Source organism: Lithobates pipiens, unplaced genomic scaffold (genome assembly GCF_037356315.1).
Source record: "Lithobates pipiens isolate NorthernLeopardFrog02 unplaced genomic scaffold, aLitPip1_a1.2 Scaffold_3, whole genome shotgun sequence".
Classification (NCBI taxonomy): domain Eukaryota; kingdom Metazoa; phylum Chordata; class Amphibia; order Anura; family Ranidae; genus Lithobates; species Lithobates pipiens.
This window is the reverse complement of record NW_027507790.1, coordinates 145,915,184-145,927,935: the sequence shown is the minus strand read 5'-3', so window position 1 is coordinate 145,927,935 and position 12,752 is coordinate 145,915,184. Positions and strand designations below refer to the sequence as shown.

Below are 12,752 nucleotides of genomic sequence, written 5' to 3'. Positions count from 1 at the left end.
AGGGGGCTAAAATAGCTTGTGGACAAAAAGCTGTGATGGCAGGAAAAAGCAAAACTGTGTCATATAACAATTCTGTATTCAATAATTATTTGATAGTTGTAAGCAAATGTATTTTTGACATTGTGCAATGGATATTCATTTAAGAGTGAAAAGGTGACTCAGTATCTCTGGATCCTGTGAGTGCTGATCCCCTTATTTTTCTCACCGTTTTGCCTTTATTTTATACAGGTTAAAGAAGAAAAGAAAGTGAGTGTGGATAAAATTTCTGCTGCTACTACTCCAAGCAAGGTGGGGCCAAATCTGGGAACTTGGGATTTAGGAGCAGTATGTTACATTGCAGCAACTAGTGTTGGTGATATTTTAGCAGGGTAAAATAAAGAATAACCTCTTAAAATATCACTAAACATCTAAGCAGACTTTCATGGGAGCAGTGCATTGCCTGTGAAACAATGTATATAAAAAAGTGATTTACGAGAGCAAAGCATTGATAGTTATTTAACTAAATGTACTGAAAAGGGGTGTATATTAACCTTTTAACATTTTGTACATTTTAGTTGAGGGACATTTTGTTTGTTACGCCTGTTGTCTTTATGCTCTTGTCTGTGTTGCTAATTATCTTGCCCGTGTCTCTGATTTGTAGGAAAAGGAGGATGCCTTAGATCTGTTAATTGATTCTTTGGGAGGACCAGAAAGTGTTCCAGAGTCTCCAAAATTCACTGGACCAGAGATCGCTGTAAGTAGATTTTTGGATTTGTAAACTTTAAATGCTAGCAATTGGGTTAAAAAGGGTGATAGAACTGCAGCATACCTGGCAAATGTAAAAACTATTTTTCTAAATCAAGCTTGTAAGGTCAGTAATAAACAGTATATATTATAGTAGTATATATGTATGTGTAACAGTACTGGGCAAAAGTTTTAGGCAGGTGTGATGATGCTATAAAGTAAAAATGCTGGGTGAATAACAGCCAAACTCTGCTGCTAAGGTGAGGTTGTGGAAGACTGTTTCTTGTCACAGGTCATACAATATGACAAGACCGAGCACAGCAACAAGACACAAGGTAGTTTATATTTCATAAGCAAGTTGTCTCCCAGGTAAATATTTCAAAACAGACTGTCTGTGGCCTACATCCACAGAAGATCTGTGGTTAGTTCTCCAAAATGTTTGGAACAACCTACCTGCTGAGTTTCTTTAAAAAACTGTGTGCAAGTGTACCTAAAATAACTGATGCTGTTTTTAAGGCAAAGGGTGGTCACAGCAAATATGGATTTGATTTGGATTTTTTTTCTGTTCATTTACTTTCCATTTTTTAAGGGATGAAAATTAATAACAACTCTGTGTCTGAAAGCATTCTTAATTTACAGCAATTTTTCACACCTACCTAAACCTTTTGCACAGTAGTGTATATTATAGAAATTCGCTAAAATGTGCTTGTTTCAGAAAAGGCAAGGTTAAGGATACTGCAAAAAATCCCCCCCCCCCCCCCAAAAAAAGTGTTGAGGATCTGACAGTGAGAGGAGCATGAAGTTCTGGCAGTGGGGAGAGTATGTACAGGAGTGCAATGGGTATGATAGCAGGCAGTATTTACAGGAGAGGAGTGTTGAGGGTATTGTGGGGGACAGTATAGGAGCGGGGAATAAAAGGTATAATATGTGGAGTGCGGAGGGTATGACAGCAGGCAATATGTGCAGGAGAGGTGTGTGCGAAGGGTTTGAGAGCATGCAGCATGTGCATGACAGGATTGGGGAGGGTATTATAGCGAGCTGTAGGTAAAGAAAAGGAGTGTGGAGGGTCTGGCATGAGGAAGCATGTGCAAGAGAGGAGGGCAGAGTGTTCAATGTGAGGGAGACTGTACAGAGGTGGGAATAAGGTATGACAGTGGCACACAGTATAATCTTATATATTAACTGGCTCAGTGTATGGGCAGCCTGAAAGCGAGAACATTCAAATGCTCTGCAGTGAGTATTTGCAGATTTTCTGGTTGCAGTGGAGATCAGTAAATGGCAATTCACTGGTCTCCTCCTGCTCAACATCCTGATTGAGTTTCACTGCAGGATGGCCACCGACCTGAAAGCTCGTCCCTGTACATAGCAATGGCAGAGCATCTGTTCAGTTTGCTAAGCGATGTTTCTTTGACAGCCATCCTGTAGCTATGGAAGCCACTTTCATAGAGTATTTTGGAGTGGGCAAAAGCTTTGCCCTGAAGCTTTAGTAGCCAGTCTTAGAGTGCTGGGAGCTCAACAGTATTCTGTGGGAGTGAAGTTTGCCAATATCGGTGGCCTGCTGGATGGAGCTCTGCCGACATATCGGCAAAAACTTCTGCCCAAAACAGTAAGCTGCAAGGGAGTTACACACTTGTGGGACAGTGCTGGATTGGGGGGGGGGGGGGCATGTTGCATTCAAATGTGGAGGTGTTGGAACAGGGAAAGGCCTGAAGAGGAGGGGAATATGTCACCTGGGGGGAGTTGTAGTGTGAAGCTGTCGGTTGCAGGACAGGGGTGTACAACACTTGCGAGACAGTATTGGAGAGGTATGTAGGTTGGAGTGTAGAGGTCACTAATCTGGGGGTGAGGGTGGAAAGGTAATACAATGTTTTAGTGTACTAGTACATAAATGGTGGGGAATGAAGAACAGCTGAGGGCAGGCATACACAAGAAAGAATGTCTACTGGAAGCAGAACTGTCCAATTGCAAAACAGCAGCAGAACGCACACCTAAAATCCAGTCCCCTCGCTGACAAAACAGAAATCCAACTTCATCATTATATAGTTAAGGATTCTTTCTCTCTATGTTCAGTTCCACCTCTCTAAAGTAATAGCAAAGTAAAGTAACCTATAGTAGGCAAATTACAGCTCTCATTATTACTTCTGAAGTGAAAATAGTAAATTCTGTCTGCTGTTTCATTGCATTTAAAATGTATTTTAATTAAATATATATAATTAGAAGATAATAATGTGCCTGAGGTCTGTTTATAGCTCATGCTTGCATACACCTGCTTATATTGTAGCAAGGCAAGTAATGTAATATACCTTGATAAATCCTAATTACATGTTCGATTTGTTGGCACGGGACCATGGGTTTTTGTCATAAATAATAGGTGTATATCATTATAATATTTTTATTGTCATTTGTGACTTTTGAATTGAAAAATGTCAGTATATTCATACACTATAAATGTTGTAAGAACATGGGGATTGTTGGCTTCTTGGACATGTGAATTTCATCTCTACTCTATCTACCTGTTCATAGTTGAGTTGACAGATTTCTCAAATCAGAAGATGTCACCATGAAACTGTGAAGCATGTCAGTTCACTGGATTTTCATTTTCTTTTTATATAAGGACACTCCTGCCACATCAGAATATGTAGAGGAACTGGGAAAGAGAGAATCCACAATCCCACCAGAATACAGACATCTACTGGATGTAAGATTGTTTTTTGATAAAATAATAAAGATCCTAACTGCAATTAATCATGTAATCACAAGCAATATTGAACCTTTCTTGTAGGGTAAAGGAGAAAAGCCTACAGAACCCCCACCAAAAGCAGCCGAAGAGGTGACTTTTACTTTAAATTAAAATTGTGTTTTGTGTGTGTGTGTGAAATCTTGTGGTTGTTTAAAGGAATGTAAGGTGTTTTTGCATATATTTTGTTTATAGGTTTTGTGTTTTGGATATGGTGAAGTTTACATTTTATTTTTATTTTTTTGCTATCTGTGTCCGTGCTGGTAATATTCACCAACTTATATTTATATCAGTGACTATTGTGACAAGAACAGAAGGTGCCTAGAAATTACAGCATATTACAGTTGTTGCCAAAACCGAAATATTCAATGGGAACATCTGTTCCATTGACAACTGTCTTGGAGAGAATTCTTGATGCACTGCTGGTCCTCTAAGCCCCTGTACACACGGTCGGAGATTTCGACAACCAAATCCATCGGATTTTGTCCAAAACTGTTGCATACACACGGTCGGACAAAGTTGTCGAAAAAAACGATCTTTCAGAACGTGATGACGTAATTTCGTTACGATGGGACTACATTCAGGCTAGTAGCCAATAGCTTTGATGTAGGAATTTGATCTGAGCATGCGTGGCACTTGGTCCGATCAAAATTCTCTACACATGATCGGAGTATGTCCGATCGGCCCAGTTGGTCGGGAAATATTTCCAACAAGTTGGAAAATTGGGTCCGAAGGATATTCCGACGGAATCAGTCCGATGCATACCACACACAGTCGGATTATCCGACAACACGGTCCGATAGGACACATTCTGACGGATTCTCCGACCGTGTGTACAAGGGCTTAGACAGGAAGTTTAGTGAAATTTTCCCAAAGGGACACAGACAGCAATGCAAAAAATATTTGACATGTGGATTTATCCGTCTACTGTTCTATCTTGTACTAAAATGAAATGTTTGGCATAGATGCATTTTAAAGCGGCGTTCCGCCTGTGGAAAAAAATTGAAAGTCAGCAGCTACAAATACTGTAGCTGCTGACTTTTAATATATGGACACTTACCTATCCAGGGGCCCACAATGTCAGCACCCTAGCCGATCTTTGGATCGACTCCCGGGTGCTGCTACCATGCCATTCCTGGTAAGGGAACCAGGTAGTGAAGACTTTTGGCCTCACTCCTGGTTCGTTACTGCACATGCGCGGGTCGCGCTGCACGTTCGGAATGGTCCCTGCTGTCTTCTGAGACCTGTGTGTCTCCCAAAAGACAGTGGGGGGGGGGGGGGGGGGGCGGACATTGCGACTTTGTGCAGCGACATTTCCCTGCAAATGTCAAATCCAGGTATATGCTCCCACGTGAAAGGTGTCGGAGAGCTGGAGGAATACAATCAGCGGAAGTTCAATATCTGGGCGGAACTATGCTTTAAAGATTATTTGCAAAGCTAGTGCTGAGCTATACATAAACTATTAAATATGTATCTATTTATATAAAATGTTAACAAAAATAATAGAAATAAATAAAACATTTGTTTATAAAATGATTAACTTTAAAAAAAATAATGCTGACAGTCTTGCCAGTGCATAAAGTAAGAAAGTGTAATATTTGCCTGGATTATTTGCATTATTTATGTATCTTTTTGTTTTTATAGGATTTAGGCGATGATGATCTCATTGCAGCAATGTCATCTGAGTTTGTCAGCAGTCCAGCGCCACCTGAAGAGAAGAAGCCAAAACTAGAGGTAGCGATGCGATTCTTTTGTGTGCTGGTGAAATTTCTGTTAAACTTTGTAAGAAATATAGAGAAAGAAGTAAGAATTGACAGCACACACATTTCTTTCAGCACATAATTACTTGAATACAAATAAATCTATACATGAGCTGTGAGCTGAAAACTTTGTGCTGCCACCCAAATGCGCAAAGAAATCATTATTATCTTGTGTGCTGTATTGGCTCTAAAGAGGGGCATTTCACATGCCTATAACCCACATACAGTGATTTGGTTTTTTAATGAAGATAATTTTACCGTCTGCACAGCACATTACTATATCATATTTTTGGACGTAAATTATTGTTATGCACATTTCGTCAACATTTTTGGGAAAGCGCCATATGATCTGCATGCTTGCTGTTATCTGTAGGAGTCTAACAAGGAAAGAGACCTCTTCTGGTATAAGTTTTTGGAGGTAGTAATGACCCTCATAGGAATATGAAAACATTAGATATTTATGTTAATGTGTGTTGCACTGTAATTCTTTTTCATTAAACATTTATCGTAAATTCTTTTTGTGGCAGAAAAAAGAAGCACAGAAGGCGTCAACAGCTCCTATTGCATCTTCACAGCCCCAGTCTATTGTAAGAATATTGTTTACTACTTCATGTGCCTGTTTTTGCTAGCCCAATTCATATGCACTATGGTCTGTGACTGGCCACAGTCAATTCTTCATGTACTGAGGAGGCAGCTAGATGTGTTAGAAGCCAAAAGCATATATCACCAGCACAACATAGAATCTCAAAATAGCACCCAAAGATGTTTTAAACAGTTACTGACCAGCCACAATGCATGTACTATGGCTGGGCAGCACGTGCAGGCAGAATCATGTATGTGCGTAATTTTGCCTGCTCGGACTAAGGGGAATTCTGTGCTGCATCCCCCAACAACCGCTGTCTGTGTCCACCAGAACCTGGTACTTTGGACCCGGTGATCATGTGATGACAATATCAACAATATTAACAAAGCTATTATGAATTCATCAGCTGTGTTGCCTCACAGCCATCATATGGTACCTGGGACAATCGCAGCACCCTGTACCATGTGATTAGCTGTAGCCAAGCAGAGATCACAGCTGTCATGAGTTAACTCATTCATGACAGTTTAAAACGTTGCTATTACAATGATTTTCATTGTAAGGCCGGGTTCACACCGCTGCGATGCGGGAACGCCGCGAATCCGCGGCGTTTTCCCGCATCGCATTACTCCCGCCGGCAGTTCACACTGCCCTATGCGGACAGCTGGGAGTGTCAATGATATGTTAATGACACCCCCAGATCCGTCCGCATATCGCAGTGCGATCTGCCGACTCGCACAGGAATCGGATCGCATGGTGTGAACCCCCATGCGATCCGATTCTGTTGCGGACCAAAAAAAGGGTCCCGTGCGAGTTTGCTGCGGGAGCGATGCGAATTCAGCCATACTATCTGTATGGCTGAACTCGCATCGCTACGGAGATCGGATGTGATTTGCGGTGCGAATCACATCCGGGTCTCCCCCCCGCAGTAGTGTGAACCCAGCCTAATAGAAAAGTGTGGGGGAAAAAAAATCCCTGATCACTCAACACCCCCCCACCGGAGTAGTACAGTGTTACTATGGTGACACTGAACTACTCTGATGAAAGTATGTAAAAGAAAATATATTAACTTTTTATTCAATTTTTAAAACTAAAAAAAAAAAAAAAAAAAGGGATTTCCTTATTTTTTTTTTTTTTTCTTTTATATACTGTCACCAGTTGGTGTCCCTGATCACCACCACATCCATCATATGATGCTGTACTGCACTGGTGACAGTATGTAAAAAATAAATTAAAAAAAATGTGGGGAAAAATACATTTTATTACATTTCTTCTTTTTCAAAAAAATTGTGACCAATAATTACAACTTCATAAAACTCACTATGGGGGTGATCTACTAAAAAGCACTGCACCAGTCCATACATTAATTGTTGCGCTGGAAAAGTCATTAATCGAACGTACGAACCGGCACACATTGATAGCGATAATAAATTTCTGCATACTGTATGTAAACTGCAACTGGTGCTAGGGTAACTGCGGTTTTCTCATTGATAATGGCGCACGCCCAATACAATTGATCTCATCTAATTGGACATGTCTTGTTAGGCAATTTGTAGGTCTTCTCTATTCTCATTCCTATCACTTCTAGTATATCTTTGAAATGTGTTTTTTTTTTCTTGTTTCTAAACCCAATAAATTAATATTTTCAGATCTTGATCTTTAAAGTTGACCATACACTGCAATCAGTTAGATCTTAACTAAATTAGATTCAGTGCAAGAGCCTGTTTGATTTCCTATAATTTGAATTGTTCAAGTGCGTCTTCCTATTTGCTATTTTGCCTAAATATCAAGTTGTACAGAGATTGGCCAATCAGATTGCATAGTGCATGACCATCTTAAGTGGCAAATTTATAATGTAGATGTGCCATGACCCACTTGTATTTTCCAAACTATATTGCTTGGACATTATACAAGGCACATGAAAAAACACCTTTTTTCAATACCTGCTAGAGTGATCAGGAATCTTCAAACTACAGCTCTCCAGCTGTTGCGGAACTACACATACTATAAGGCATTGTAAAAATCTGACATGACTAAGTATGATGGGAATTGTAGTTCCTAAACAACTGGATGGCCGTAGTTTGAAGACCCCTGTGCTAGACCATTATTATGCCTCCAGAATTGGGGGTGTGGCATCTACCCAACTTCTCTCTGCTGGTGGACACAAGAACCTACACCTATAGAGATTATATATACACACACAAACACTGAAGCAGGAAACAATATACACACAAACCTCACCCCATGTAAAAATAAATTAAAAAAATCTTAATTTTCAAATAAGGATCATCTATTCCTGAGAGAACAATGAAAGGGTTATGGTGGTGGGAAGAAATTAGCAGCAGTACAAGCAACTTCCTGGAGGGACGTGATGTCACTCCTGTGTGCTGGCCACTGCTTCTGGTTACCAGATATGCACCACGCAGTGCCGGGACAATTTCATCTAGTGCCCAGGGCAAAGATGCCAAACTGCGCCCCCTTTCCCTTAGGGTTAGGGTCAGGGTGGCCCCCTACCCCTGCAATAAACCATTGTGCCAGGGGCAGCCGTCCCTCCTGACCACCCCTTGTCCTGGCCCTGGACTGCGGGTACATACCTCTGTGCACACAGCAGTTGTGCATCTCACATACACAGCGACCGCTCATCTAGCTGCAGGAACCCAATTTTTATGGAAATGAATAGTAATGCAGATGAAGATTTTCAGGACTGGACTAACAAATGTTTATCATGAAAGGAAACTGTTTTTTTCTATTAAACAAAGTCTAAATGAGCCATTGACATGCATCACAGTTAAGGAATGTTTCTTTGCAAAGTTAAACTAAATTAAATCCTTTCTTATTTTGGCTTGGGAATAGAGTGCAGAGGAATTAGAAGTCTTGTCAGTTTTTGGGGGTGTCTGTACCCCCAATAGGGTGAAGACACCTCCCAAATTTTGCCACCTTCTCCTTCAAATTGATTCACTTTCTATCACATAGCCAAACGGGAAGTGAGGGTAAAACCCTACCAATGTCTTTCCCTGGGGACACACAGGTCAATCTAAATAGTTTCCCCATTAGGTAAATTGTGCTCTAGCATTTTTCTGTGTACACCCCAAATTATGAGGTATCTTGGACTTTGGGGTTTATTTACTAAAGGCAAATCCACTTTGCACTACAAGTGCAGTTGCTGGAGATCCGAGGGGGACATGCAAGGATAATAAAAAAAAATGCATCTTTGCTTCTACATCATTGGATGATAAAATCACCAGTGTTTCTCCACAGATTTACAGCGAGTACACTTGTATTGCAGAGTGGATTTGCCTTTAATAAACCCAAAATACCTAATAATTTGGGATGTACACAACAAAGTGCTAAAGTGAAATTTGCTTAATGGGGACACTAGTTAGATTGACCTGTGTGTCCCCAAGGAAAGATATTGGTTTTGTTTTATACTCACTTTCTGTTTGGCTATGTGACAGGAAGTGAAGCCAATTTTCAGAAAAGGGACACAAAGCCCAAACTAAAAAAGGCAAGCAGGGGTTTGAACACTCACTTGGTTTCCTTCAAATGCCCACAATTAGAATAGGATTGTCTTGAGCTAGATTTTAGCACATTGCTCTAAATCGGTGGTTCTCAACCCTGTCCTCAAATACCCCCAACAAGCCATGTTTGCAGGTGTTCCTTCATCTTGCACAGGTGCTTTAAATCTGAGTCAGTGGCTTGGTATTTTGAACAGCTATTTTAGCTAAGATAAATTCTCAAAACATGGCCTGTTGGGGGTACTCGAGGACTGAGGCAGAGAACCGCTGCGCTTTTTTAAAAATTTGTTTTGCCATGCCAATCAGCCTAGTTAAGCTGCAGCTGGGAAATCTGTTGCATGAAAATGGGGGGGGGGGGTTAAAATGCATTACTTGGATTGAGCATGCATCTGCAAAACAAATTAATAAAACATAAAAATTTGCTACAAATTTTCTTGGTCAACAAAACAGGACTCGGAAAAGAGCAAGGAGAGCAAAAAACACGTTTGTTAATTTGAGACACTAACAGAATATGCTTTTGAGATCTGACCATTTTATAGAGGAAATTAACAGACGTTAAAAGGACTGCGCCTAACATGTTGAAGAAGATTTTGCAAAATAATGCAGCACAGACAATTAAATCCAAGTGAAACTAACAACCTACAAACACACATTGACAACATCAAAAATATTTGAGGGAAAATATCTCCCTGACCGCCCCCCCCCCCCCCCCCCCACACACAAAAAAAAATAAACAAACGTTTAAAAAAACTTGCTCTACAACACATCTGTTTTGCAAACAAAATACAAAAGACAAAATACAGGTGTTACAAACTCTCTAACAGCGTTACGCAACCTTCCTATTGCCGTGACCTCTTGATAAAATTTCCCAAGCTGTGGGGACCCCTAACAGTAAAATTATTTTCATAACATGGGTTGTCAACACCCAAGGCAAGACAAGTAATTTGGGCCCTAACCCACGGACATTTAGCGCTCCCCGAGTCCCTTCCACTCGTACAGTATTAAAACCCCTTATGGTACATTTTAGGATGTACCACTCTGTTCTCCCTTCTTTCCCTTTTATCTCTCTATCCTAATTTCTTTTTTTTTTTCCCCATCCCGCTCTCTAGCCGTATTTCTTGTTTTCTCTTATTCTTGCTCTCCCTTTATCTTTGTTCCTCCCCCTCTTTTCCTCTCCCCTACATGTATTCTCTATTTTTATTCCTTCTCTTACTCCTTGTTAGGAGTTAGGGGAATAGGATGAGTGGCAGTGCTGGCAGGGAGTTGGGATCAGTGGCAGTGCTTGGGGGGAGTTCTGATCAGCCAACTTAGTTGCTCTTGAGCAAGGTCATCTGAGAACTGTTGTGGGGACTTTTAATGGAAACTATAATCATAGGTAGTGTTACACACTGCGTCTCCGACTTTGTGGTGTCTCGTAGCAGTGACACCTATGCTGGAATCAGGCGATAGGGTCTCCTCCAGCCCCTCCCACTTCACATTCCTCACCAGTCAGCTGACATTTAGTCTCTGCCCCCCAGCTATGCTGTGAACTGAATGGGCTCCAGAGACAGTCCTGCTGGGCGGCTGAAAAAAGGCTGGGAGAGCAGTGCAGGCTTCAGGAACAGCTCAGGATTCGGTGACCCCTGGCAAATCATCATTTGACCCCCAGGTTGAGAACCACTGCTCTATAAGGACCCAAATGTACTCTCTTGACACACACACCATCAAGCAATCCGGCCTCTTTTCAGGGCAAGGTAAAGAATGCTATCTGCAAGCTTTACATAACATGTGTTTCCAATTGCCTCATAGCACACAAACCTATGTACAGTCCATGAAACACACAAAATGCCAGTGTAGACATTACTTCAAAGTGGGTACACCTGTTAAGGATTTCCTTAAATAACTAACCCCAAAAACACACTCTCTGAGCATGCCCAGAAAAATCCTGTTCACACACAAAGCACAACCCCCCCCCAAAGTCCCTAAGCATGCCCAGACCAACCCAAATGCAGCTAGCACAAAATAAGCCACCCCCTGTCCAAAATTAAGCTCATCATCCAACATGCTACAAAATTATAGATGGGACAAACGGGGGAAATCAAAGAGCCTAACATGAGCAAGAGTTGTACAACAAATACCATTGCTGTCTATGGGAACTGACTTGTTAATTTTGCTAGTCCCCATTTGGCTGGCTTATATTCTACTTAGACCTTAAAATGGGTATGGGGGCCCAGGTCCCACCCTGAGGGACATATATCAATGTCACCAATTTGAACAACCCCAAAAACTAAACAAGGAGAAGTGCCTTTTAAAAATGCAAAATATTTCTGGATTCCCAGACCACAAGCTCTCCTGGCTTAGGGCCTTGTATTTGCTGGTATGAGAGAAAATCACTTGATTCTCCATATCAACACAATCTGTGTTGATGGAGGAGTCCCTCCCACAGACTTATTGTGTTCATCTGGCAGGGGGTTGCGGGGAGCTGTCCCTGCCAGGAGAACATAGTGATTATTGCTCGCAGCTATTGCCACTGCCAATAATTGCATTTAAAATCTGACATGTTGGTTAGAATCTCAACTGGTCGTTGCTGAACTTTTGAAAATGTGTCCGGCTTTGGGTGATGGGTTTACTTCCTCTTTGTCTCCCTGCAAAGGTAAAGCATAATTGGCTACTATGCATCGCATAGTAGCTCATTATGTGTCACTTACCTGAGACAGGAGCCAGCGATGTCACCACTGTCCCCTGTATTACGTAGCATCCATCTTCTTCCGGGTGTCGCTGCTTCGGCCACTCACAGCGCCAGAGCAGCGATGACATCACTCCCGCGCATGCGCATGGGAGCTGCCACTAACGGCATATCGCTGTTAGCAGCGGCATGCTGCTAACTGCCTTAATCTAGGCTTACCTGTAGGTCAAAGTGGTTTGTAAGGGTTTACAACCACTTTAATGCTTTCTAAGACTGCAGATGCAGTTACTTTCTGCTTGGAGTTGATTGATAGCTTTAGATCATCGTTTTTTTTTTTTCTGAGAATGACACACCGGTGGCTGCCTGCTGCTACTGATGTATATATCTGTCGATGTGCGTGCAGGGCGTCGATGCGTCACAGTGCTCAGTATCTCCCGCTCTCCTCCGTGCTGCCGTCCCCCTCTCTTCTCCCCCTCTGTGCATCTGCCCCCTCCGTGCCGCCGCCCCCCTCTCTTCTCCCCCTCTGTGCCACTGTTCCCCTCTCTTCTCCCCCCCGTGCCACCGTCCCCCTCTCTTCTCCCCCTCAGTGCCGCCGTCCCCCTCTCTTCTCCCTCTCTGTGCATCTGTCCCCCTCCATGCTGCCGCCCCCCTCTCTCTTCTCCCCCTCCGTGCTGCTGTCCCCCTCTCTCTTCTCCCCCTCCATGCTGCTGCCCCCCTCGGTATCTCAGCATGGAGAGCGGAGATAGGAGCCGGTAAACCCGGCTCCTTCGTT

General features: G+C 42.2%; 1 protein-coding gene across 5 annotated transcripts in view; it reads left to right on the top strand.

Annotated features, from left to right (window-relative positions):
* CAST (calpastatin) overlaps nucleotides 1–12,752 on the top strand; it is a 219,759-nt gene that overhangs the window by 163,367 nt on the left and 43,640 nt on the right. For all 5 annotated transcript variants that reach the window (XM_077462355.1, XM_077462352.1, XM_077462353.1 and 2 more), the window contains 6 exons: nucleotides 229–288; nucleotides 641–733; nucleotides 3,338–3,421; nucleotides 3,506–3,553; nucleotides 5,105–5,194; nucleotides 5,748–5,807. In XM_077462355.1, coding sequence (XP_077318481.1) covers nucleotides 229–288; nucleotides 641–733; nucleotides 3,338–3,421; nucleotides 3,506–3,553; nucleotides 5,105–5,194; nucleotides 5,748–5,807 — 435 coding nt within the window. The remainder of the gene's footprint in view (nucleotides 1–228; nucleotides 289–640; nucleotides 734–3,337; nucleotides 3,422–3,505; nucleotides 3,554–5,104; nucleotides 5,195–5,747; nucleotides 5,808–12,752) is intronic.